At 42.8% G+C, this 27,500-nt stretch overlaps 3 protein-coding genes across 7 annotated transcripts in view; all 3 read right to left on the bottom strand.

Moving 5' to 3' along the window:
* dmtf1 (cyclin D binding myb-like transcription factor 1) overlaps positions 1 to 10,915 on the bottom strand; it is a 25,677-nt gene extending 14,762 nt beyond the window's left edge. For 2 of the 3 annotated variants that reach the window (XM_042079870.1, XM_042079873.1), the window contains exons 1-9: positions 10,833 to 10,915; positions 8,995 to 9,110; positions 8,367 to 8,507; positions 7,986 to 8,077; positions 7,620 to 7,725; positions 6,853 to 6,929; positions 6,487 to 6,644; positions 6,276 to 6,308; positions 5,821 to 5,930 (exon numbers count right to left, since the gene is read on the bottom strand). In XM_042079870.1, coding sequence (XP_041935804.1) covers positions 5,821 to 5,930; positions 6,276 to 6,308; positions 6,487 to 6,644; positions 6,853 to 6,929; positions 7,620 to 7,725; positions 7,986 to 8,077; positions 8,367 to 8,507; positions 8,995 to 9,103 — 826 coding nt within the window. In that variant the 5' untranslated portion in view covers positions 9,104 to 9,110; positions 10,833 to 10,915. The remainder of the gene's footprint in view (positions 1 to 5,820; positions 5,931 to 6,275; positions 6,309 to 6,486; positions 6,645 to 6,852; positions 6,930 to 7,619; positions 7,726 to 7,985; positions 8,078 to 8,366; positions 8,508 to 8,994; positions 9,111 to 10,832) is intronic. The other variant, XM_042079872.1, reaches the window with a different exon arrangement.
* Positions 10,916 to 14,514: 3,599 nt separating this feature from the next.
* Positions 14,515 to 20,896, bottom strand: tspan9b (tetraspanin 9b). Of its 3 annotated transcripts, XM_042079876.1 has the most exons (9): positions 20,579 to 20,896; positions 18,523 to 18,586; positions 18,177 to 18,368; positions 17,774 to 17,848; positions 17,376 to 17,477; positions 16,295 to 16,429; positions 15,084 to 15,167; positions 14,899 to 14,972; positions 14,515 to 14,805 (listed from the first exon to the last, which is right to left on the bottom strand). In XM_042079876.1, the coding sequence occupies exons 2-8, from the start codon at positions 18,583 to 18,585 to the stop codon at positions 14,901 to 14,903; spliced, it is 723 nt and encodes a 240-aa protein (XP_041935810.1). In that variant the 5' UTR covers position 18,586; positions 20,579 to 20,896; the 3' UTR covers positions 14,515 to 14,805; positions 14,899 to 14,900. The 3 variants fall into 3 exon arrangements, with proteins under 3 accessions (XP_041935810.1, XP_041935808.1, XP_041935809.1); XM_042079874.1 differs by having other exon boundaries at positions 14,515 to 14,972; positions 20,579 to 20,894; XM_042079875.1 differs by having other exon boundaries at positions 14,515 to 14,972; positions 20,584 to 20,894.
* A 264-nt stretch (positions 20,897 to 21,160) lies between these two features.
* mical3b (microtubule associated monooxygenase, calponin and LIM domain containing 3b) overlaps positions 21,161 to 27,500 on the bottom strand; it is an 82,477-nt gene continuing 76,137 nt past the window's right edge. The window contains exons 33-35 of the mRNA XM_042081727.1: positions 22,607 to 22,706; positions 22,430 to 22,503; positions 21,161 to 22,216 (exon numbers count right to left, since the gene is read on the bottom strand). Of these exons, the coding sequence (XP_041937661.1) occupies positions 22,032 to 22,216; positions 22,430 to 22,503; positions 22,607 to 22,706 (359 nt within the window). The 3' untranslated portion in view covers positions 21,161 to 22,031. The remainder of the gene's footprint in view (positions 22,217 to 22,429; positions 22,504 to 22,606; positions 22,707 to 27,500) is intronic.

Genomic DNA, 27,500 nt, shown 5'->3' with positions numbered 1-27,500 from the left:
TTAGTGTTTCATGAATTGTCTTTGTATTTACGCTTTATTGAAATTGTCTGAATTTGCAGTTTATCATAAAAGGAGCCTTTTAATCAAAATGCATTATGATTATTATAAGGATAACATGCACTGTAAATGTATTATGATTATTATAAGGATAACATACACTGTAAATGTGTTGTTAAATGTATTATGATTATTATAATAACATGCCGTGTAAATGTGTTGTTAAATGTATTATGATTATTAGAATGATAACATGCAGTGTAAATGTGTTATTAGTAGGCTGGAAACTGACGTTCTGAATCAGTGTCGAGGCTTTGAAGCACAAGTGTTTGGAAGCACTGCTTTGAAACGTGGTTCAAAACAGCCATGTCATGTGACCACTACTTTGAAACATCGTTCAAAATGCCCATGTAATGTGACCAAAGCGAAGTGAACCTTCGGTGCATTTCACCGGTGTCAGCCGCAGGCTACTATGTGCCTGTGCGTTTAATTAACAGTGTAGACATTTAAGCAATAACCATGATTGTGTAGTGGTTAGTGAGGGTGTGTTTGCACGGTAGCCTAGCCATGATGGTGTAGTGGTTAGTGTGAGGGTGTGTTTGCACGGTAGCCTAGCCATGATGGTGTAGTGGTTAGTGAGGGTGTGTTTGCACAGTAGCCTAGCCATGATGGTGTAGTGGTTAGTGAGGGTGTGTTTGCACGGTAGCCTAGCCATGATGGTGTAGTGGTTAGTGAGGGTGTGTTTGCACGGTAGCCTAGCCATGATGGTGTAGTGGTTAGTGTGAGGGTGTGTTTGCACGGTAGCCTAGCCATGATGGTGTAGTGGTTAGTGAGGGTGTTTTTGCACGGTAGCCTAGCCATGATGGTGTAGTGGTTAGTGAGGGTGTGTTTGCACGGTAGCCTAGGCTGCTCAAATGTTTGCTTCCCGTTTGGTTTGTAAGGTATTGTTTCAGATAATATCTGTTTATATGGTCAGTTTCTTACTTTATCATTAACCACACAGTTTCACTGGGCAGAGGTGAAAAAGCAAACACATTGCAACATCGAGAGTTTTTTTATGAGAAGAAAGTGATTTAGAGAACACTAGTGGCAGCTTCACTTTATTGTCACTTGATGTGGTCTCCCATCCAGTTATTGACCAAGGACATCACTGCTTAGCTTTTGAATAAGACTATGATTATAGGATAGATAACACAGCGAGCCACAGATTTGAACAGATTACATCTCCGAAACGAAGCATTTCACAGCTTTGAATAAGACTATGCTTATAGGATAGATAACACAGTGAACCACGGACTTGGAACAGATTGCATCTCCAATACGAAGCATTTGAATAAGATTATGATTATGGGATCAAAAGAGTATATATTATACTAATATACTTACTTATAGGCTACTGTAGGTAACACAGCACTAAGTAACAGACTGCATCTCCGATACGAAGCTTTGTTTCACCCTAAACAGCTCTGAGGTGTTGTAACTGTTTCAAAGTTGTAACTGTTTCACTAAGCCATTCCTAGTTATTACTGTGTGGACATGTTTGAGAATGTCTGGTCTGTATATATATATATATATATATATATATATTAGTGCTGTCAGTTAAACGCGTTATTAACGGTGTTAACAGAAACCTATTTTAACAGCGTCAATTTTTTTATCGCGAGATTAACGTTCATTTTGGTTAAACAAACTTTGTAGTTTTTTCACATGCTGTTGCAACAACTAGTAACATTAGAACAACTACAACACCACACCGATCTAGCCAGACCGGAAACTAAACAATACGCACTGACGAATGGAATGGAACAGAAAGTTGCATGTGCTGCATACACGCCCCCTTTTAGGGGGAAGATGACTGATATAATGGAAATCTATGCTGCATCAAAGTGGAGAGCGAAACGTGCTTACAGTAAACTTACTAAATCTTGAAACAAACATGAATAAAAGGCACAAAATAAGGTTGGTGTAAGAGTTATCTGTGTGTTTATGGGATTAATGTGACCATGTTCCTATGTTTTGCTCTCTCCAGTTTACTGCATTTATAATGGCCGATAAATTAATATTTTAAAAATAAAATAAAAACAGACGAAACACCCTTCAACCATGTCATGAGTGTTGGCATTGTATAGTTTGTCCACCAGAGGGCACTCTACACCGTCCCTGCTGGCAACACTCGTGTATAACGCGCCACACATCCTGCAACCTGCAGATCCAGCCAGAGTCGGGCAGAGAGAACCAGTTATCCGCGAGAGAGATCATCAGTGAAGTGTATTCATGGTGATTTGGTCACGAGACATACATTGCTTGAAATAACAATTAAAAGAACATCCCCATCAGTTCTCTTAACTCAAATAAGCATGACAAAATTCGTGAAAACAATGTCCAGTTTTGCTGCTGTTAAATAAGCCGAGAGTGAAGAGGAATTAGCTAGTAATTACGTTACGTTGTTACAGTGTAGTTGACTGTCTGTTCTTTTAACTTTTGACAATGTGACTGAAGATGTATTTCTTTAATAGCGTATCGTAACTCTCCCTATTTCCACCGGTCCCGTATTTCCACCGTCTTGCGTGTATGTGTCACTTAATATCCATTTCTATACAAACCAAGACAGCGGACTCCTATAGAAACGCAACCACGCACAACATAGGTGTATCTAAATTAGCTATGTACCAAAAATGACATTTTACCGTGACTCGAGGAGCTGTAAACAGTGTTGTAAGGCTGCGTGTACACAACCGCTTGGAGCTCCAGTGGAATTTTAATTTCACGACGAGAATTCTCGGTCTAACCGTCCATGTGCCGTTGAAACGGTGTAAATAGGCGACCCATCAGGCCAGCACTATAACTCTGAGCGTGGTAAACAAAATCGGATATTTCAGGCAGTAAATGCTCCCGTTAAGAACCAAACCAGATTTTGTTCAAATCTACACAACTATGGCTACTGAAAAATGTAAGGTTCATTTAGTAAATGTTATTTTGAAGCGTTAAAAAACATCGTTGTTTTAGAATTTCTGAACAAAAGTGGTGATAATTGGGGGTGTTACGATAACAGTTATAACAGTGAGACGTATAATCTCTCCCCAGCCTGTTATTTTGAAAGCGTATGTTTTACAATTTGCAGTATGACGTTTTCCATTGCTAAATTAGGGCTCATCATAGACTAGCTAACCACAAAGCTAGCTAATGCCATGAATATCAGTGGAAGACCGCCAACGTTAACATTAATGAGCTTGGAAACCACAACGAACTTATTCTGCCTAAATAAAGTAATGATTTATAACTAGTATATCTGTAGTTACAGTCCCTGCGTTGTAAAATGTAAGACATAGAGAAAAAGTATCAAACGTAGCTTGTGCAAAACGTAGCTTGTGCATAAAAGTTAGCTTTTCTTTTACACGTGTGTGAAATCCAATGATGCCAAGTGTGCGTTTCAGGCTGACGTTCAGCCGCAGCATTAACGAGTTACTGGATTTAGATCACTAAATAGTAGGTTTTAGAAGGCAGGCAGCAACTGATGATTGAAAATGGTTTGATGTAGCTTGATGGAAATAATTTTAAAAGTGCAGGTAAAGGGATAAGCAAGCTGACATTGTAATTATAAGGTAGCTTATTAGTCCCTAGGCAATAGGGACTAATTATATCACACGCACACTCAAAGATTTAAGAGTGACCTTTATCTTGTTTAATGATAATACAAATGATGATGATAGTAATAATGTCATCATTATTTTTTGTAATTATTAAGTCTTAGTTCAAAGTTATATTTATGAAGCTTACTAAGTCTTTTAATACTGGTAACTTTGATTTGGTTGTTGTTGTTATTATGTTTTTGTTCAAAAGACTAAGTTTCATATCTTAAGTTTCTATTTTTATACATTTTATTTGTCAGAACTTTAATATATTTCGATGTTCCTCTGTTCCACTGTGACAATATTATTTAAAAATAAACAAGTTTGTTTTTGAAATGCATTATATATTATTTTAGTCAATACTCATAAATAACTACAAATAACTAATGTTAGGAAAATCTGTTAATGTTTTGTTGCGCTTTTCTGAAAAAAAAAAAGAAAATAAATAAATAAATAATAATAAAAAAAAAAAAAAAAAAAAAAATATATATATATATATATATATATATATATATATATATATATATATATATATATATATATATATATATTCAAAATCCTTTATCGGTCGGGGTCTAGTGTAAATCACGATTCAGTTATATTTGGTCGCTGCTGCTCCATAAAATCCATTGTTCATCCAGTGTTTGCCTGTTAAAAACTTCGGCGTTGATGTGTGTTGATGTGTGACAGTGCACCATAGACTGTAGGCCTATAAAATGGCAATGCACTCGTTGAAAAGTTCCTTATTTTCAACTGAACTCAAAGATAATGAATATAGTATGAATATAATATTTTCTGTTTGTTATACCCTTTATAATGTGTGGCCTACATTTTGTGCATGCACTTCTGCAGTAGCATTTATTTCAGTTTATATCAGCTATATTTCTGAAGAATATATTGTGTTGCCTCAGGTCTGCTGCACATCTTTTGAAATTTGATTTGAAATAATCAAATAGACCTATGTCTTAAAGTTCAGTTAATAAAGTAACTTGCTTTGCTTTCATTTGAATCCCAATCAAGATAAACAATAATTGCTTTATTGTTAATATGGACTCCTGGAAAGTTCAGAAATGCAAAATAATAGAATTTTAATCATATGATAAAATATGTGATCAATCGTGATTAACTATAGTAATTCAGCGATTAATCGTGATTAAAAATTTTAATCGTTTGACAGCACTAATATATTTATATTGCTTTATATTTATATATATATATATATAACACTGATATCTATTAAGACTATGGATATCAGTGTCTGGTCTCTATGGATATCAGTGCATGTCTATGTATAGTATAGTACCTGTGTGTAGTATTGTACCTGTGTGTAGTATGGTACCTGTGTGTAGTATGGTACCTGTGTGTAGTATGGTACCTGTGTTACACGTGTAGAATGGTACCTGTGTATAGTATAGTACCTGTGTTGCACGTGTAGTATTGTACCTGTGTGTAGTATGGTACCTGTGTGTAGTATGGGACCTGTCTTGCACGTGTAGTATGGTACCTGTGTGTAGTATGCTACCTGTGTGTAGTATGGTACCTGTCTTGCACGTGTAGTATGGTACCTGTGTGTAGTATGGTACCTGTGTGTAGTATGGTACCTGTCTTGCACGTGTAGTATGGTACCTGTGTGTAGTATGCTACCTGTGTGTAGTATGGTACCTGTCTTGCACGTGTAGTATGGTACCTGTGTGTAGTATGGTACCTGTGTGTAGTATTGTACCTGTGTGTAGTATGGTACCTGTGTGTAGTATGGTACCTGTCTTGCACGTGTAGTATGGTACCTGTGTGTAGTATGGTACCTGTGTGTAGTATGATACCTGTGTGTAGTATTGTACCTGTGTGTAGTATGGTACCTGTGTGTAGTATGGTACCTGTGTTACACGTGTAGTATGGTACCTGTGTGTAGTCTGGTACCTGTGTGTAGTATTGTACCTGTGTGTAGTTTGGTACCTGTGTGTAGTATGGTACCTGTGTTACACGTGTAGTATGGTACCTGTGTGTAGTATGGTACCTGTGTGTAGTATTGTACCTGTGTGTAGTATTGTACCTGTGTGTTGCACGTGTAGTATGGTACCTGTGTGTAGTATTGTACCTGTGTGTAGTATTGTACCTGTGTGTTGCACGTGTAGTATGGTACCTGTGTGTAGTATTGTACCTGTGTGTAGTATGGTACATGTGTGTAGTATGGTACCTGTGTTGCACGTGTCCTTCATTAACCTGCAGCGGTCTTTCACAGACGACGCACTCCGCCCCAATGCCACTCCTATGGTTGCCCAGTCATTACCATGCTTCTCCCTAAGCCTGGACACACACACACACACACACACACACACACACACACCAGATGGTATACCTGATGTGTCCTTAGAACAAATTTTAAAAAAAGCACACAGACAGACATTGTCGGCCAAACAAACACGAACACACGCGCACACACTCACACACAAACACAACAGCATGCAAATAGACAGGCAGGTGAACAGATATTAGGCAAAGGGAAACAGACAGACAGATAGATACACAGACAGACAGATAGGCAGACAGACAAACACAGACAGACAGACAGACAGATAGATACACAGACACAGACAGACAGACAGATAGATACACAGACAGACAGATATACAGACAGGAACTTAGACTTACTCTTTCAGCTTTTCAATCTCTTCTGGAGTGTACCTGTTCAATCAGACAACAGATTTAATCAGACATTATACGTGGATGTGTATGCAGGTATGTATGCACATATCCCTTAGTTTACAATGTGCGTGTGTGTGTTTGAGTGTGTGTGTGTATGTGTGTGTTTGTGTATGTGTGTGTTTAAGTGTGTGTGTGTGTGTGTGTGTGTTTTACTTACTTGCCAACATGGTTTCGGTTGTCATACATGCGCAGCACGCGGCGGTACACAGCAAAGAGCGGCCGGTTCAGACCCCAAGCGATGCTGCGGTAGAAATCCTTGCGTTCGTCTTTAGACATCTCAAATATGATCTCTGTGGGGTCCTGGATGCCACGGCCCTGGACAACACATGTACACACACACGCGCGCACACACACACACGTGCACGCGCGCACACGCACGCACACACGCACGCACACACGCACACACACACACACACACACACATTAATCCCTGCAAGGCATTACAGAGCTACTGCAAACTCTCAGTCAATAAACATAAGTCAACATTACAGTCTACAGGTTATGGGAAATGCCAGAGCCATACCTTCAAGTAACTGTCAATGTTATTCATCAGAATGTCTATTTCTTCTTTTGACCACATGCCTTGTTTCCACTTATGCCCTGAAGAGAGAAACACCTGAATGAATGTGTGCGTGAGTGTTTATCGTTGGAGTGGGGCACCAACAGAAACAGAGACAAAGCACCTAGCATTCAAATCACGTAGTATTCAAAGCACCTAGCAAAGCACCTAGCATTAGCACATAGCGTTCAAAGCACCTAGCATTCAAAGCATCTAGCATTAGCACCTAGCAATCAAAGCACCTCAAAGCACTCATCGGTCATCCTCTTCAGCCATCCTCTTGGCACGATGTCTTTACAACACACCATATGATTGGCTCAATGTATTCACATCACACCACATGATTGGCTCAATGTATTCACATGTCGACGTTTTGCCGAGGAAGGGGTGTGATATGTATAGACAACGGCGTATACAAACTAGCCCCATGCATTTCAATGGAGGATTTTTTGAGTGCTGTGTCTCCTCATTAGAAAGTCTCTGTTCAAAGCACCTAGCATTCAAAGCACCTAGCAAAGCACCTAGCATTCAAAGTTAAAAAGTTATGAATGCTAGTTTTCCCTTTGTGGACATGCTTTTTGGTTTGAGCCGTTGCTTAGCTACCTGTCTATGCTAGGTCAGGTGTGCTGCATGGTGCACAGGGCTTTGTGTGAATATTGTAAGTTACTAAAAACATTCCCGACATATTTGTACATTTGTCAATATGTGTGTGTGGATGTGCACTGTTGTACCTTTATTGACAAGTGTGTCTTTGTCCTCTTTTGTGGTGAACCATGCTTGACTCACAGGGGAAACATCTGATTTTTGAGGGGAGAGAGAATCCTCATCTTGCACTATCTGCAGACACACACGCACACACCTGTGTGAACTATGTACTATCTGCAGACACACACACACACCTGTGTGAACTATGTACTATCTGCAGACACACACACACCTGTGTGAACTGCAATATACCAGCACAGTTTGGAACTTCACGTCTCCAAAACTCAGAGCTGTTTAAACGGTGTGTCCATAATACACAAGACAGCATCAATGTTTACAATAATAACAAATGCCAACGTGTATGCTCCCTGTACTTCTACAGCACATAGCACCTGAATCTGAGCCACTCCTTCCTGATCCAACTCTCCCTCCGTCATCTCCGTAGCAGTCATGGTCACCTCAAACCCCTCGTCAGTCTCTGAAACTACACATACACACACACACACACACACACACACACACAATAGATTACCAACCTCCTCGTCACTCTCTGAAACTACACACAAACACATACAAGAGATTACCAACCTAGATGGATATTAAGTCTGCCAACAGTATCTGTTCATTCTTACCCATTATTCTTTACGTAAAATTACACACAAAAACATATATGACAACAAATCAGTACATAAAAGTGACACATATTTTGGAGTAGACAACAGTAATATGTGTGTACGTGTGTGTGTACTCTTGTACTATTTACACAAACTCACTAGGGAGGGTGACAACTGAATACTGAGGGGCGGAGTCTGAATACTGAGGGGCGGAGTCTTGTGCATCTTGTGGCTCCTCATTGGACAGTCGCAGTCTTTTTGTAACCTGCTCAGACTCCGCCTCCAGCACGGCCTCATCACCTGAGAGAGGTGACGCACATATAAATATATCCACCAAAAACACTCACACACACACACACACACTCACACGAGCCCATTACTGATGTGTACTTATGGACACCACATTTTACACAGACAGACACATTCACTCACACACTCACACTCACACACACTCACACTCACACTCATTACTGATGTGTACTTATGGACACCACATTTTACACAGACAGACACATTCACTCACAGACAGACACATTCACTCACAAAAAACTGTGAATAATATCACAATGCAAGTTATCTTCTGTTAATCCATTTAGCAAAGCAGTAACCTGATTGAGTGACTGATAATTAAGCACATCTGGTGAAGGCTCAGTGTATCTGGTGAAGACTCAGTGTATCTGGTGAAGGCTCAGTGTATCTGGTGAAGGCTCAGTGTATCTGGTGAAGGCTCAGTGTATCTGGTGAAGGCTCAGTGTATCTGGTGAAGGCTCAGTGTATGTTTGCTGACCATTTTGAGGACAGTGCAGTATGATGTTGCCGTCGGTGTCCTGAGTCAAGGTGACGGGGTTCACGGATTCCAGAGTTACAGTGCCAGCCGCGTCCTCCCCTCCGTTCATAATAACCCTGATATAGATATCAGATACACACACAGATATGATATAGATATATCAGATACACACACAGGTAAAGCACACACACATATGATATAGATATATCAGATACACACACAGATATAGATATATCAGATATAGATATATCAGATACACACAGAGATATAGCACACACACACATATGATATAGATATATCAGATACACACACAGATATAGCACACAGATACAGATATATCAGATACACACACAGATATAGCACACACACATATGATATAGATATATCAGATACACACACAGATATAGCACACAGATACAGATATATCAGATACACACACAGATATAGCACACACACATATGATATAGATATATCAGATACACACACAGATATAGCACACAGACACACAAGCACAACTCAACTTCTGCAACTTTATCTTTTTCATACTTATAGTAGGAGGGCAAAATAGATTACCCTTACAATAGAGAATCACTAGGCCTATTTATTCTGAATGGATTAAAGATGACATCATTCTATTATAATTTATACATTATATCACAATATATTATATTGTTATTTATTACAATTGGTATTTGTTCAATCAATAATTGGCTCTGTTGACTGTTCGCTGTGACATCTGATGCCTCATTCCCTACAAGATGACCATTCTTTTTGGCCAGGAATAGCTTACATCAATTCAACTGACCCAGGGTACCAAAGGCATAACCATTTTATAAAGGCATACAAAAAGAGAACAAATCAGATAAGCATGCATTTGGTGTGAGAATTCAAATTAAGCTATCATAATGTGATAAATGTGATCATAATGTGGTAATGTGATTAAGCTATCATAATGTGATAATGTGAAGCTATCATAATGTGATAAAGGCCGTCCTAAATATTTCATACTCATATTAATTGATTGGAACGCAAAGGAAGTTGTGATTATAAGTGCATAGCATTTTCAAACTTGATTAATAGTTTTAACACTATTGGTTAGTGGTTATGGCTTTGGGTTGGAGCAGTGCTCTTTTTCATTCGGCTCCGGCGTTTAACATTTGAAACAGCGTACAACGTCCAATGGCATCTATTGTACAGAGAAAAGCTACATAAAAAGCAGTAAAGTGTGGGGTGAAGTCTATTGTCTGTGACTGAACTGGCTGCATTAGAAACACAGAGACTTAGCGTAAGTTCAACAGTCGGTGAATGTTTATTTTACATCAAATGAAACAGGAAATTCTCTATGCGAACAACCAGGAACTGAAATAACGCGACAACTAGTGCCCAACTTCAGCTCATTCACTAATAGCGAAGAAGCCTAGTTTATGCTGTCTTGTTGCAAACGACGCGTGTGCAACAAACTATGCATGGGAGTCAATATTTAACGCAATTTAAACTTCACTTTTCACCCTTTCCATCCATGCTTTACAGAATGTAAATGACTGCACCTAGGGATAAAATGTCAGTATTTACGTTGGCTAGCGTAACCTTCGGGAGTTAACTGATAGCATGGTATTTTAACATGCTCACTACAAAGCTAAATGTAAGTAGACGAAAGAAACAGAGACGCCATGTTCGTTTGGCAGCTGAGGTACACGATGTCTATGTCGATTGAAAATATGCGCTTAATGTTTTTTTCTTCCGGTATACATTTGCAGAGCGGTCTCAGAAGGTCGGCACTTTTGCACGGTGTGTGCACGAACTGAAAGTGAATTTTAGGGTTTGATTTCGGTACTTACTTCCTGTTTTTGGTCCGGGCACTTCGGAGAGACCAGGATGGAGACAAATGCCAGGATGGAGGAAAACGATCCTTTTTCCTAAGACCGGAAATGATCAGACGCTCCTCACACGTACTTCCGGTAGTATGAATCTAACTTTTTAAGTACATGTTAATCGGCAAAGATTAAACCAGGTCCACAAGCAATCGTGTAAATAGAAATATTCTCTTCCAAAGTGACTTCCAAATAACTTCGAGACAGTGTAGCCTCAGCTTTTAAAAAAGCTAACCAATGGTTCTCAAGGGGGCGGGCCCAGGGGGGACACAAGGGGACTGTTAGGCTAATTATTAGAGTGCATTATTTTAGACAGTGAGCCTAATTTATCATATACATAAACAGTTGTATTGAATTTTTAATTTCTAATTAAATTACAATATCAGAGATCTGTCACGATTTTGTGTTTTGGTGAACTGTGGCACCTATAAATGTTAATAGGCTAAATTAAGCCTATACAAGATAACAAAACCTTAAAACCAAAGTAATCAAGTTGTTAACTAACATAACCCTGCTGAAAAAAACAGCCTGACCAGCTAAAGGTGGTTTGCTGGTTGACCAGCTTGTTAACCAGCTTGTTTGACCACCCTATAATGGTTGACCAGCTAGACCAGCAAATCTCTTGCGAAAACATACCTTCAGCTGGTTTACCCACCTAACTCAAATTCAAGCTGAAGGAAGCTAAGGAGGATTACAGAAAGAAGGTGGAACAGAAGCTGCAGGAAAACAACTTGAAGGAGACATGGGACTGCATGAAGGTTATCACTGGCCTGAAGAAGAACAGCAGCTCTGTGGAGGGGGACCTGGACAGGGCGAACCAGTTGAACCACTTCTACAACAGGTTTGACTGCCCTGCTCCAGCTCCAATGGCGGTGGTCTGTCCACCATCCCCCAGCCCCCACCCTCACACCCCCTCAATCACAGGCTATCGTACTCCCACCATCACTGGATTTTGCACCTCTCCCCCACATGGCGATCATGAACAATGAGGTGACAACGACCTCAGTCAACAGCCATCAGACACACAGATCCCAGATGCACCCCTCCCCCTCCCCTCCCCTTACACCCCTCACCATTACAAAAGATCAAGTGACAGTCCAACTTAAGAAATTGCGCAGCAATAAAGCAGCTGGGCCTGACAGACTGTGCCCAAGGCTACTCAAGGCCTGTGCTGCTGAACTGGGGGAGCCACTGAAGCACATCTTCAATTTGAGCCTACGCCTTGGACAAGTTCCAACACTGTGGAAGACATCATGTCTCACCCCTGTCCCTAAGAAGCCACACCCTAGTGAGCTTAATGACCACAGACCTGTCGCTCTTACATCACATGTGATGAAGACAATGGAGCGATTGGTCTTAGGCATGCTCAGACCCCAGGTACGCCATGCACTAGACCCGTTACAGTTTGCTTACCAGGAGAAAGTGGGCGTGGACGATGCCATCACTTATCTTCTACACAGGACACATTCCCACCTGGACAAGGGGAAAAGTGCTGTGAGAATCATGTTCTTTGATTTCTCAAGTGCTTTTAACACCATCCAGCCCCTCAGATTGGGAGACAAGCTCTTGCAGATGGGTGTGGACGCTCACCTGGTAACCTGGATTACAGATTACCTGACCGAGCGACCACAGTTCGTCAGACTGAAGAACTGTCTCTCTGACACTGTGATCTGCAGCACCGGAGCGCCACAGGGAACTGTGCTCTCTCCAGTCCTGTTCACCCTGTACACATCTGACTTCTGCTACAACACCGAGTCATGCCACATGCAGAAGTTTTCTGATGATACTGCAATTGTGGGGTGTATCAGGAACGGGCAGGAGAAGGAGTACAGGAGCCTGGTGGAGGACTTTGTGCAATGGTGCAAACTCAATCATCTTCAACTTAACACTTCAAAGACCAAGGAGATGGTGGTGGATTTCCGCAGGTCTAAGCCTACTCTGCTACCAGTCCACATTGATGGGGTCAATGTGGAGGTGGTTAGCACCTACAAGTATCTGGGTCTCCACCTGGATAATAAACTGGACTGGTCAGCCAACACTGACGCACTCTACAAGAAAGGGTAGAGCAGGCTGTACTTCCTGAGGAGGCTGCGGTCCTTCAATGTGTGCAGCATAAGCTGGTTTCTAGCTGTTTTTTTCAGCAGGGAAATAATAGATGTACAAAGAAGTTAATCTTATAGTAGCCTTTTTACCACCCTGCTGAAAAAAACAGCTAGAAATCAGCTTATGCTGGTAGCTGGTTTTAGCTGGTCTTTGCTGGTTTTCTTCCAGCTCTTGCTGGTCTTTGCTGGTGTAGCTGGTTGGACCACCAGCTGGATATGCTGGCGTGACCATCTGAGGAAGCTGGTCATGCTGGTTTGACCAGCCTGTTGTGTGGGATACACCTGGTGCAAGATGGTCATGCTGGTGACCAGCCTGCCAAGCTTGACATTGTTGGTGTAAGATGGTCATGCTGGTTTGACCAACATAAGCTGACGCAGCCAGTTAAACCAGCAGTGTAGACCAGCAACACCAGCTAAAATGACCAGCTTGAGGTGGTACGACAAGAAAAAACAGCTGAATTACCATCGTTAGGTGGGTAAACCAGCTGAAGGTATGTTTTCGCAAGAGATTGGCTGGTCTAGCTGGTCAACCATCATAGGGTGGTCAAACAAGCTGGTCAACCAGCAAACCACCTTTAGCTGGTCAGGCTGTTTTTTTTCAGCAGGGCAGACTATCTTTGTGGATGTATGGGAATGGGAACAAGGAATGATTCTGCTATTTGAGCACTTGATTAGGCTTACTAGAGAGGAAAACATTGAATGTTTTCATGAGGTCAAGTGAAAAACTTGAGCAACTGCAGGCTAATTACATAATTATAGCCCTGCCTATTTTAGCAAGCTGGTTCCTGGTTTTGGACTAAAGCTAAATGGGTACATAATAGCCACAAGCCTACACTGGCATACTGGGTTAGTTAATGATGACATCCCTTAGTGTCAATTTAAAAAATAACTATATTCATCCAGAAATGACATACAGTGTTTATACATATGAGAACAGAAGAGAGATCACTACATTTGGCCCAGGCACAGAGAGTATCACACTTACAAACACACTACAGTTGAGTAAAATAAACAGCAGGTTATATTTAAACACACCAAGTTTTACAGTTGTACAGTATAATGATACAAAACACTTAAGGGAACACTTTTGGTGCAGCACACACGTAACACTAACTCAGTCTCTGATGAGACTGAGACACACACACACACACACACACACACACACACGTTCTTGCTGGTTCAAATAGCAGAACTCCCACAGGTCCACTCAAATGATTATATAGACCTCTCCAGAATAAGTCCCGCCTCCGTAACTTCCGTATCCATCCAACTTCCTGGCGTCGATTGTCTATGGGAAATAACATGGCGTTTCGAAATATACCGGTAAAACATCTGTAGGTAGCGAAGTAGAAAAAGCTGGTGGGCAGATTGGCCTACACACTTCTGCCATCTAGTTTCCACTGGATTTTTTGATTGTCGGTGCCGTTTAAGTAGTATACTATAGACTATACTACTTAAACGGCACCGAAAATCAAAAAATCCAGTGGAAACTAGATGGCAGAAGTGTGTAGGTCAATCTGCCCAGCAGCTTTTTCCACTTTGTCACCTACAGAGTTTGACGGGTACGATCTTTCAAAACGCCATGTTATTTCCCATAGACAATCGACGCCAGGAAGTTGGATGGATATGGAAGTTAGGAGGCGGGACTTATTCTGGAGAGGTCTATTGGCAACAAATGGCAGGGGACTGTCACTGTCAGTGGAATTCTGGGAGATGTAGTTTCATAGCGTGAGCGTCTATGGTATCTCTAGGCACTGTACTTCTTCCCAGCATGGTGGATCTGCTGGTAGAGTAGAATTCTGGGAGATGTAGTTTCATAGAGTGAACGTCTATGGTATCTCTAGGCACTGTACTTCTTCCCAGCACAGTGGATCTGCTGGTAGAGTGGAATTCTGGGAGATGTAGTTCCATAGAGTGAACGTCTATGGTATCTCTAGGCACTGTACTTCTTCCCAGCACGGTGGATCTGCTGGTAGAGTGTCATGGAGAAGGCCAGCCCCAGCAGCTGCAGCAGGAGACAGAAAGGAAGGTCAGTCAGGGCCCATGTTCATGTGATATCTGTGTGTGTGTGTGTGCGTGTGTGTGTGTGTGTGCGTGCGTGTGCGTGTGTGCGTACCTGTATAACCAGCACGCCCATGACGATAGTTCCAAGCAAGTGTTTGTTGTCATCTAGCCACTCCTCCACTCTCTCATAGCAGCCCTGTACATAGAGGTATTAAAGCTCAAATTCTATTTCACACCTGGATTAAAAGGTAGAGGTAGAGACTGATGGTTCAGAAGGCCCCATTTCGTATGCTTATTGAATGGTAGGTGTAATAAGGGTGGATTGTGTGTTTTATTACATAAGATGAAGACAATCCTGATAAGTATTCATTCAATTCAGTTATCATCAATGAACAAATGAAAGTGTTAAGGTCAGTTCTGCCAGGCCATGGTAGTCTAGAAGCTTTCTGCCCTCCCCTTCATAGCCTTCATTCCTAATTGATCCAGGTGCATCCCCTCAGCCGATAATCTTTCTTCCCTAGCGATTGGCCACACAGCTTCGGCACGCCTTTTCAATTCTACCCACTTCCTCTCAACCGTATACAGCTCGGTTTTTGCTACCCACCGCCTCCCCTGCTCCACCTTGTCGTGTATGATGTGGCATGTTCTCTTGTCACGTCGCTTGGCTCTGTTCATGGGGGGAATATCTATCTCTCCCTGTCCTGCTGGAGTGAGAATTCCCTAAACTGCTGCTGCCCCCTGACTTAATGCTTTTCCATGGTGCTCATGGAAATAGGGGGGTTCCTCCGAACAGAGCTATACCGCCAAATGTAATTCATAATTTACAATAAAGAAATTTCATTCAGAATCTTCCCTTGTGTTTCTTGACTAAAATGGTTCTGACAGAACTACTGTTTATCATTTGTTGCTTTGGACAAAAGCAGCTGCTAAATACCATAACCACATCAGTCACCTAATGACTTCAACTGCTAAATACCATAACCATATCAGTGACCTAATGACCTGAGCTGCTAAATACCATAACCATATCAGTGACCTAATGACCTGAGCTGCTAAATACCATAACCATATCAGTGACCTAATGACCTGAGCTGCTAAATACCATAACCATATCAGTGACCTAATGACCTGAGCTGCTAAATACCATATCCATAATCATATCAGTGACCTATGAGTTCAGCTGTATTTGGGTTCAGTAGTTTTGTGTATGTGATTGAGAATCACAGAAAAAAACATAGAAAATCAAAACATTTCACCAGAAACGTTGTGAGTGCCGTGCCATCTCTCTCTCTCACACACACTCACACACACACACACACCTACCTGAGACCACAGGCTGGAGCTAGAGGAGTTGCGGCCACAGTCCAGGAAGTGGTTCTTGCAGCAGCGGTCCGGCACTCTCTTCTCCTTCAGGGCATCATACCAATCAGTGTACCCGCTGACCCCACAGCAGTGCCACTACACACACACACACACACACACACACACACACACACACACACACATTGCACAGCAACAGTGGAAAAGACTGAACTAGATGTTACAATAGGTTAGGGTCACATGGTAGGGCAAGCACTGACTTACAGGCGGGGCTTCAGTGATGTCACTACCTGTGGCTAATTAGGCTAAATTGAACACCTGTCCTGGGTCTAATTAGGCTAAATTGAACACCTGTCCTGGGTCTAATTAGGCTAAATTGAACACCTGTCCTGGGTCCTAGTTCAGGCCTTTGAGAAAGACTGGCGGCCTGTGTTTCTCCTTTGAGAGTGTTTGCTCGTGAGCAGGCGGCCTGTGTTTCTCCTTTGAGAGTGTTTGCTCGTGAGCAGGCGGCCTGTGTTTCTCCTTTGAGAGTGTTTGCCCGTGAGCAGGCAAACTTGGAGCATTTACCATTTGTTTGGATTTTAAACCACCATACTACAAAAACTGAACATCTCAACAGAACCGGCGCTTGGACGGTTCCTGAGGTGCGTGGAGAGCAACACCCGGTCAGTGAGAGCCACAGGTAAGTGACCGCTCACTGGAGCTCTGCCAAAAGCTGACACACACACGTTGCACTCACACACGGTAGGTTCTACTTCCACATCTTTACATCACGTAGGGCCAGTGTGCAGGTCAGCGTTTTGGGCTTTTGCATTCACGTTAGGTTGTGGCCTGGGCTTCCGCTAAAGATAGAATTATACCCTAGACAACGAAGCCCTATTCTAGAATAGAATTATACCCTAGTGCCCAGGCCACTTCGTAACTCTAGACAATCTATAAATACTGCGGGTAATGGTCTAATAATCCTGAATAATTAACAGTAGCATCATAATGGGCTAACAGTAGCATCATAATGGGCTTTCCCATACACTTCTCAGCTTCTTCATTGATTACATGCTGGTCAAATAAAGTATCCAGTACACACCTCCCTCTGGATGATGTTCCACGCATTACGCAGTCCGATATTGTCTTGCGTGTCATAGAGCCGTAGGCCATCCTTCAGGTCCTGTTTGGCATTTTCACTCACCTGTACAGGTCAAAGATCAGGGGTCAATCAGATCATTAATCAGATGCATGATGACAACTGTGCAACAGCATTGCACTATACACAGCTGATATCTAACCTAGTAAACGCAACCTTTACCATGTTGATAGTGTCATTATTTCACATAATACAACACCACATACGCTAACTTAAATTCATAATCATACATCATGCAGTGTTATACTTTTAAATGATCTAAATGGTATATGATTACACCCTATATTAGTTGATTCATATACAATATGTGTGTGTACATAAAGCTTGAGTATGAATGAGACCTGATCAGTATATACGAAGAACAGGACCAGCAGAATCAGTTCAACCAGCAGAATGATCAACAGAACTATGAAAAACTGAAGAAAAGACAGGGAGATGGTATTATTTACATGCAACTGGTCCTCTACTCATTCCAACTCAAAGAATGTTGCAAAGGCTTAGCCTAACTGAGGTACTACCCAAAAGAATCAATTCATCTTTCATTTGAAAGTAATCCTATACCATTGTCCAATACCAGACACACTCTCTTTAGATTTCAACAACAAAAACATATGTCATTTCATATGGGTTTTTTTTTTAAGAGAATGAAATGCTCACTGTAGACATGAAGAGAAATGGTTATCTAGCACAACACTGACTCAGAAGTGTGTGTGTGTGTGTGTGTGTGGACACATTTATACTCACACTTAGCAGCAAGCACTTGTTTTCCTTGACAGCACCCAGACAACCCAGAAAGCCTGTTAGCATGACGACGGTTCCCAAGGTGATGATGAGGTTGGCAGCGGAGAGGGAGGGGAAGGATGGAGAGAAGGTGGCGAAGTTGCCCTGGGCAACGGACAACCATACGCCCACCCCCAGCAGACCACACCCACACAACTACACACACACACACACACACACACACGACAGGAGAAGATCAAATCAGCAGGTATATGAAATGCAAGCAGGGCAAACTAAATCTAATGTTACTCAGCATACAGTACATGTGCAGTGTGCATATGACTGTGTGTGTGTGTGTGAGTCCACTCACCCAGAACAACAGATTGAAAAGAAACATCATGTATTTCACACAACACAAACAGCCTGGTGCCATCCTGAGAGATAAAACACATCTGGTTAATTTAGACACATGCAGAGAAACCCTACACACACACACACATTATCCAGCACATTCTTGTTTTAAAACACCCTATTCCCTCTCCCCCTGCCCTCCCACATTAGGAGCAGCCAGCACACACATACACACAGCCCGCTCACGCAGCCTCTTGCAGCGGTCAGCTTCCCTGACCTGTGGCCCAGGATTCAGCGGAATAAGCAAAACTATGCAGCGTCAGCAAACGCTCACCAAAGATGTAGTGACCATGTGAATATGAGTGACATGATGACTGCGCATGTCTCTGAAACCTCAACAGAACAGAACAATAACTGATATCTGTTATGATCTGATTATGAAGGGAGTAGATGCCAGATGCCCATATATGGTCACGCCATGTAGGCTCAAAATTAGAAACTCCAGCTGTGAGACACAGCTTCACTTTCTTCTCTCTCACACACACACTCTCACTCTCTCTCTCTCTCTCTCTCTCTCTCACACACACACACACACACACACACACTCACTCTCTCACACACACACTCTCACTCTCTCTCTCTCTCTCTCTCTCACACACACACACACACACACTCACTCTCTCCCACACACACACACACACACACACACACACACTCTCATACACACACACTCTCACACTCTCTCTCTCTCACACACACACACACACACACGAGAGATGTTCCACCTTGAGCATTTACAAATGTAATATGCATCAACAGAAACATACCATCACACACACTTTCCGAGAGTACCAATTATATATTTTATGTGCGAGAGAAAATTAATATCCAGGAACCATAACATACAATTCACCTGATGTTTAGACGATCTCTGGGCATAATCTACTAATGACATACATGGGGTAATTACAATTATGGAGAACAGTGCAATACAAACCAGCGTTTCACCCTGTCTTTCCATGCACACACATAGAGATCGGTGTTTACACCTATCACATGCCTAAAGGCAGGCGGTTAGAAGTTAGACAAATGTTTTGTGACACATGATGGCCATACTGAGCATGATTCAACAGTGAACCCGCAACAAAGGCAGCGTTAAGATAGCCCAAACCTGACACCAGACAAACCAAACCAACCAAAAACAGCTCTGGGTGTCTGTGTACTGTGAAAATGAGAAACTCAAGTGTAGCCATGTTCAGGAAATTACCTCCGTTGAAACGAAATTTATATGGAAGGCAAAACAAATGCACAAACCTGTACGTTCCTATTGGCAAAGTATGTAATTATAGCTCCAATACAATGACATTTTCTCTTAATCGAATGCGTCATAGCTAATATTGCATCTATGAATAGGTCTACCCAACTTTCTCATTATTGTTATTATTGGAGACTTAGATAATTGAAACAGTAATAGATGTAGCACTCTGGATCTATTTTGATAGAACCCGTGCAAGCTACTGTGTAACAAAGTAAAGTTTCTCCAATGTTCTGAAGCGTCTGTGAATATGGATATATCCAGACAGCGCTACACAACGTACGAGCAACACGTTCAGGTGTAACTGAATAGCTTTGTTGATGTATGGCCTATACAACGTGCGTAGTCCACTTGAATAGACAGAAAAGACCAGTTAAACTCGGGCCGACCATTCTTTTTCAAAAGCGTATCTTCAACAGCTAGGTGTATGTTAAAAAGGAGCATTGGCTATCAGGGAAATTCATCGCATTCCTTCGTTTTTAGTCCCATTCGTTTGTCCTTGTAGGCTAAGATGCGCCAGTGCTCTCAAAACTCCATGCGGCACAAAGTAGCGGAAGTTTCTGCAAAACACATCATCCGATAGGAACGCAGACCGAAACATACGAACTGAGTTACGTCTGGCAATGACAAATGTCTAACTTCCTAAACAATCACAGTCATTTCATAAAGTATAGTGGAGTTCAAATGAATGGATAGCCTTATCGAACCAAAGAACAAGAGTAAAAGGTAAGGGTCGTGTCGAAATATAATTCTTGCCCACCTTACTTCAAACAGTGTTTTACTGTAGCCTAGCGCGTTTAATCAGAATGAGTGATTATCCAAAGCGCAACTTTTCACAAGTTGCAAGTCTCCTTGTGTCCGTCGCGTTCGTCTTCATGAACAAAACATCGATGCGTATCCAAGGATTAATCCAGAAAATAACGTAGCCAGTAGACCTATTCAATAGCCTACGATTAGACTTTCAGAATCTTTCGCACATCTAGCGTATCCGCAATCTGTTTGTTCCCTATGTTTTCCCTGGCCTTCTGAAGAGAACGGAAATAGCGGAGCTGCGGAAAAGATGAACTGATTTCGGGAGGCGTGACTGTGGCTCGGTTCCTCTTGGTTGGAGGAGGGGGGAGACTGTTCCTGGAAATCCCACAGATAGGGTAAGCGACGCAGGAATGGTTGAACAGCGATATGGGACTCTGTTTGCAGCGTTTCGCACGAAAGACCTCGCATCAAAGATTGTTAGGCTATTTAAAGAAAAACCCAGAGAGTTTAGCCAAAAGCAGCTTAGAGTTAAAAGAGACCACGTAGATGTTGTCATTCCCTTTTCACAAGTTATGGACAACAATCATGGTAGAATCCAAAGGATTTATTAGAGGAAAATATTACATGTACATTGTAAAACAACTGTATAGAGTCACATTTCATCAGCATATTCATCACCACACAATGTATTGCTACTTGCACTATGGGTGAATGCTCAATGTAGCCACAATTAAGCATAATGACAAATGTCTTTACAGGCTAAAGCAGCTATGCCTAAAGGATGATGTCTTACATGTGAGTATGGCCAAGCACAATATGTCTGAGAACCTGTAAGGACAAATTCAGCAAAGGTCAATCCTCCTCAATTTGATTATTTCATTAGCTTGGAAAATAAATCATGATTATTAGTACACTTGTAAATATTTTACTCCATTAACACCATGTATATTTGGACAAAGTTAAGACATCCATTTTCAATTGCATAATCTGTAGTATTTGTTGTGGGTCTTCCTTATGCACAGGGGAACAGCTGACGGCACTGAGAGAGCACTATTTGGCAGCAAGGCATCATCTCCTCCACTCTGAGAGAGCACTATTTGGCAGCAAGGCATCATCTCCTCCACAAGGAGCATAGCAGCTATAGCAGCTAATGGCCACCTTAGACAACTTTGACAAGATTTGGGAAAGATTCTTGAAAGATTGTAGTCTTTTAACTAATGCCCCCCATTCAAACACTACCATTCAAAGAGTACAATCTTTCAAGAATCTTTCCCAAATCTTGTCAACGTTGTTTGGTGTACGGAGGCCATCAGTCTGAATGCACACAAGAAGAAATCCAAGAAGAAATAACTTTGTTCCTCTTTCTTCAGGTCAGAAGTAGTGAGAACTGTATGTGTGTGTTTGTGTGTGTACGCAATGCATGTGTGTTAGACTTGTGTGTGTGTGCGTGCGTGTGTGTGTCAGGTCCAGTGCAAGCTGAAGCCCTTGGACAGGATGGTGGCCTCCAGGTCTCGGTCCTCTTCCTGTTCCTTCAGGCGCTGCTCCTCCAGCAGGGAGACGAGCCAATCACGTTGCTCCACCACCTCCAGCATCTCACACAGGATGCTCCTCTCCTCCGCTAGCTCCTCCTCCCCCTTCAGATGGTCTAGAGGAGACACAACATGACATGATGGAGTACTGGAAAGGTTCTAGGCATACGGTTCTATGGCTTACGGCATACGGTTCTATGACATACGTTCTCAACAGGGATGGATGTGTGTTCACTGAGTAGAGGTCAAGGTCGTACTGAAGGGTAAGGGGGTGGATGTGTGTTCACTGAGTAGAGGTCAAGGTCGTACTGAAGGTTAAGGGGGCTCACCATCTACTGCCATCCGTTCCCTGAGTTCCTGCTGGAGTCGACTCTGACGATCCTCCAACTCCAGCTCTCGAGCACTACACACACACACACACACAGTATTAATGTGAGTCAAAACACATACAACATCTGTGTGTATGTAGTGTGCTTGTGTGCGGTGTGTGTGTGTGTCGTACTCACAATATCATCAGCTCAGATTCATAGCGCACCAGGGCATTCTTCTCCTGCACCAATTTAAACCACTGCTGCATCAGGGAGGGGTCATCTCGCGCTCCCATGGCTACAGCAAGGACACACACACACAGAAGCACACACACAAACACAGGCCCAAACATGAGCAATTTACATACTTTGTAGAATATGGCGCTTTGTGTAACTGTGTAAGTCATTGGAACTATGGAGGGAGAGAGAGAAAGATGAAGGTAATAAGAGTGAGAGAGGGAGAGAGAGATGAAGGGAATGAGAAGATAAGATAAAAAGAGAGGTGAGGGAGTAAAGTGAGACTCTCTGAGAAAGCCAAGCAAACCATGCTGTGTGGAAGAGAAGAGAAACACACACAAAGCGCTTTCAGATATAACCTCCGGAGTATATGCGGAGGTTTGTCAAACGGAGATCCTACCCTTCGGATGATTCAGATGTGATGCTAACCTGCGGACCTAATACTGACCTTATACGGACGTATGTGTGAACGACATACACGCACATTACAGAATCTCCGTGTGGTTGTCGAGTGAGGGGTGGGGGCTTGTAGAGTTCACAAGATGCGAGATATGACACAGAATATATGCGGCCGCTGCCTGTCACAGCTGCTTTTTGTTTACAAAATGTAGCCTATGCATTATGTAGGCTAAAGAAGAGAAATCTATTGTGCATAGGCTAATACTTGAAGTAGGCTAGTCACGTAAGTGCGCACTTGAAATTGACCTAGCCTACAGTATTTGTATGTGCGCTTCAAATAAACACATTTATCTGTTTTCAACGTTATGTACCAGAATTAGCTATAGAACCCCAAATCTGGTTTGCGTTAGAGAGAGCATGCACAAACTTTATGGTAGGCTACCAGCCAATTCAGTAGGCTAACTCATGACTTCAAGATCATACAACGTTTTTAAGCAACAAACAAAATACTAACATTAATAACAGTGAAGTTGTTCGTTTTTTTCATGGTTTATTTTTTCCAAAAGCATCCTCTCCCCATGTGTCGCATTTACGTAAGGAGCTTGGAACAAAGTTGGGTTTTCTTCGTTTTCATTTTCTCTAGACATATATGCTCAGCAAATATCAGCGAGCGCAGCAGGTCATGAAGGCTATCAATGAACAGAAAACCGTGTTGGCTAACAATTTATTAAATACTCCTGTTATTGTCGTCAACGACGTCGCTGTAGGCTACTGCCTTTTCAGCGCCTTCTGCTTATGATGATTCAGTCTTCTGAATTTGTTTGTCCTTGTCATGCAGTTGTAGGCTAACGTGTCTCTAACGTTCCCTTCAGGTGTTCTATCAAAATGTTTTATGCCCTCATGGACAGTAGCTCCGTGATGTCTGCATCTTTCCAGGTCGGAGATTTTCTGGACAGCACTATGCCACTCCATCATAACACTGGCATTTAAGTCAGATCTAACCACATGGACGCATGAAAGAAATGTCACCAACACGCCCTCTCACTAGGTGTGAATTTTAACCGCATGTTCTACTCCTCGTTCAGACACAACACATTTACATAATGTCCGGAGGAAATACTAGGGAGGGAGTAGTATAAACACCGGGTGAATTCGGACTTCCACATGACCGGTTATGTTGTTCAGATATATGGCCCCACCGTTTAACATCAGCAGAACCTCCGGTCTTACACGTATGTCTGAAAGCGCTTACACACTGATTGTATATGCACTGATTTATCCAGCCATATCCAAACGCCAACAAACAACATGCCATGATGAAACTGAAGAAAGATAGGGTTTGTGTGTGTGTGTATGAGTGTGTGTGTGTGTGTGTGTGGCAAGAGGTATATGGACAAATAAATACAGCAGAGGAGAGAGTTGGGGTCACTACAGCAGGCAGAGAGGAGAGAGTTGGGGTCACTACAGCAGGCAGTGAGGAGAGAGTTGGGGTCACTACAGCAGAGGAGAGAGTTGGGGTCACTACAGCAGGCAGAGAGGAGAGAGTTGGGGTCACTACAGCAGGCAGTGAGGAGAGAGTTGGGGTCACTACAGCAGAGGAGAGAGTTGGGGTCACTACAGCAGGCAGTGAGGAGAGAGTTGGGGTCACTACAGCATGCAGTGAGGGGAGAGGAGAGAGTTGGGGTCACTACAGCAGAGGAGAGAGTTGGGGTCACTACAGCAGGCAGTGAGGAGAGAGTTGGGGTCACTACAGCAGAGGAGAGAGTTGGGGTCACTACAGCAGGCAGTGAGGAGAGAGTTGGGGTCACTACAGCAGGCAGTGAGGAGAGAGGAGAGAGTTGGGGTCACTACAGCAGAGGAGAGAGTTGGGGTCACTACAGCAGGCAGTGAGGAGAGAGGAGAGAGTTGGGGTCACTACAGCAGGCAGTGAGGAGAGAGGAGAGAGTTGGGGTCACTACAGCAGGCAGTGAGGAGAGAGGAGAGAGTTGGGGTCACTACAGCAGAGGAGAGAGTTGGGGTCACTACAGCAGGCAGTGAGGAGAGAGTTGGGGTCACTACAGCAGGCAGTGAGGAGAGAGGAGAGAGTTGGGGTCACTACAGCAGGCAGTGAGGAGAGAGTTGGGGTCACTACAGCAGGCAGTGAGGAGAGAGGAGAGAGTTGGGGTCACTACAGCAGAGGAGAGAGTTGGGGTCACTACAGCAGGCAGTGAGGAGAGAGGAGAGAGTTAGGGTCACTACAGCAGGCAGTGAGGAGAGAGGAGAGAGTTGGGGTCACTACAGCAGAGGAGAGAGGAGAGAGTTGGGGTCACTACAGCAGGCAGTGAGGAGAGAGTTGGGGTCACTACAGCAGGCAGTGAGGAGAGAGGAGAGAGTTGGGGTCACTACAGCAGGCAGTGAGGAGAGAGTTGGGGTCACTACAGCAGGCAGTGAGGAGAGAGGAGAGAGTTGGGGTCACTACAGCAGAGGAGAGAGTTGGGGTCACTACAGCAGGCAGGCAGTGAGGAGAGAGGAGAGAGTTGGGGTCACTACAGCAGGCAGGCAGTGAGGAGAGAGGAGAGAGTTGGGGTCACTACAGCAGGCAGTGAGGAGAGAGGAGAGAGTTGGGGTCACTACAGCAGAGGAGAGAGTTGGGGTCACTACAGCAGGCAGTGAGGAGAGAGGAGAGAGTTGGGGTCACTACAGCAGGCAGAGAGGAGAGAGTTGGGGTCACTACAGCAGGCAGTGAGGAGAGAGGAGAGAGTTGGGGTCACTACCGTTGGAGGAGGAGCAGGGGCAGAAAGGAGTACGTCTTCTCTGAGGAGAGCCAACAGAAACTACACACACACACACACACACACACACTTACATTTTTCACAGATGCACTGGCCATGTGTAGGCATACAGAATTGAATTAGGATTAGATGAGTGAGCATTAATTAGATCTGTGGATATGTCTATAGTCTTAAGTTTAACTAAAGCTAATTTAATAATTAGACAAAATACATTTGCTAATTTAACACCATGGTAAGACCAATAGGAACATTCCACCATTTGGGGAATTACACTCATTTTCCACCTCCCCTTGAGTTAAACAATTGATTTTTACCTTTCTCAAGTTCATCCAGCCATTCTCTGAGTCAGGCGATACCACTTTTAGCTTTAGCCTAGCATAGATCATTGAATCGGATTAGAACATTAGCATCTCGCCTGCTAAGATTTCGGGTAATTTTCCTATTTAAAACTTGTCTCCTCTCAAGTTAGAAAGTGTAATAAGACTAACAGAAAAGGAAACGTGGCGATTTTCTAGGCTGATTTGACATGGAACTATACTCTCATCCCCGCGTAATAATCAAGGAACGTTGCGAACGTACCATGGGCACAGCAGCTGAAAATAGTGTCAGGATCCGGCCATTCTTTGTTTACCTGTCTGCTGCCATGTGACTGCCTCCACCCCTTTTCCCTTATATGATCTGCACTTCCTGTCTCGTCAGTTTCCCTCCGTTTCTGCTCACACCTGTTCCCGTTATTGTCTTGTTGGTCTCGTCCAGTCCTCTGTCTTTCTGTTAATTAGTCTGTATATTTCTGCCCCCCTGTTTCTCTGTTCTTTGTCAGATCGTCTCTCGGTTTTGTCTGGTTGAAGTTTTGTAAGTAAGTAAGTTTGTAAATATCAAGATTGTAGTTTAAGAATAAAGTGAGTTTGTCTGAAATACGACCTGTAAGAGTCTTGCGCGTGGGTCCTATCTTGAGAATCCTGACAAATAGTCCCCTTAGACTAACTTCCAGCAGCAAGGTTGAACTGCAGCAGACGAATTGGTTAGTGACTGGATTATTACGCCTGCATGAGAGAGTATAGTTCCATGTCAAATCAGCCTAGAAAATCGGAAAATAATTACCGGAAATCTTCACTTTTAAACGTGATGCTAGCAGGCGAGATGCTAATGGTCTAATCCGATTCAATTATCTTATGCTAGGCTGAAGCTGAAAGTGGTATGGCCAGACTCAGAGAACGGCTGGATTAACTTGAGAACGGTAAAAATCAATTGTTTAACTTAAGGGGAAGTGGCAAATGAGTTTAATTCCCCAAATGGTGGAATACCCCTTTAAGTGCAAACATAGATATGTCTGCTATTATTATGATATTATTATTACCATTCATATGTCCACTATATTGACCAACTTTGCACTTTGCTTGCTTATTACACTGGCATTGGGGCCCATGAACTCATACACTACATGAGAGGGGGGGGGGGACATACCTAGCTGATGGAGAGGTATAGGGAGAGATAGAGAGAGGGAGAGAGAGAGAGAGGGAGGGACATACCTAGCTGATGGAGAGGTATAGGGAGAGAGAGAGAGGGAGGGACATACCTAGCTGATGGAGAGGTATAGGGAGAGATAGAGAGAGAGAGAGAGAGAGAGAGAGGGGGAGGGACATACCTAGCTGATGGAGAGGTATAGGGAGAGATAGAGAGAGGGA

Source organism: Alosa sapidissima, chromosome 23, assembly GCF_018492685.1.
Source record: "Alosa sapidissima isolate fAloSap1 chromosome 23, fAloSap1.pri, whole genome shotgun sequence".
NCBI classification, from domain to species: domain Eukaryota; kingdom Metazoa; phylum Chordata; class Actinopteri; order Clupeiformes; family Clupeidae; genus Alosa; species Alosa sapidissima.
This window is presented reverse-complemented; position numbering and strand designations above follow the sequence as displayed.

Coding starts and splice junctions, on each gene's coding strand:
- tspan9b (XM_042079876.1), bottom strand. CDS start 18,585: ATGGCACCAGGCTGTTTGTGTTGTGTGAAATACATGATGTTTCTTTTC. Junction 17,478..17,773: donor TCTTCGTATATACTGATCAG/GTCTCATTCATA, acceptor TGACCTGTACAG/GTGAGTGAAAATGCCAAACA. Junction 15,168..16,294: donor GCTCCAGCCTGTGGTCTCAG/GTAGGTGTGTGT, acceptor CTCTATGTACAG/GGCTGCTATGAGAGAGTGGA.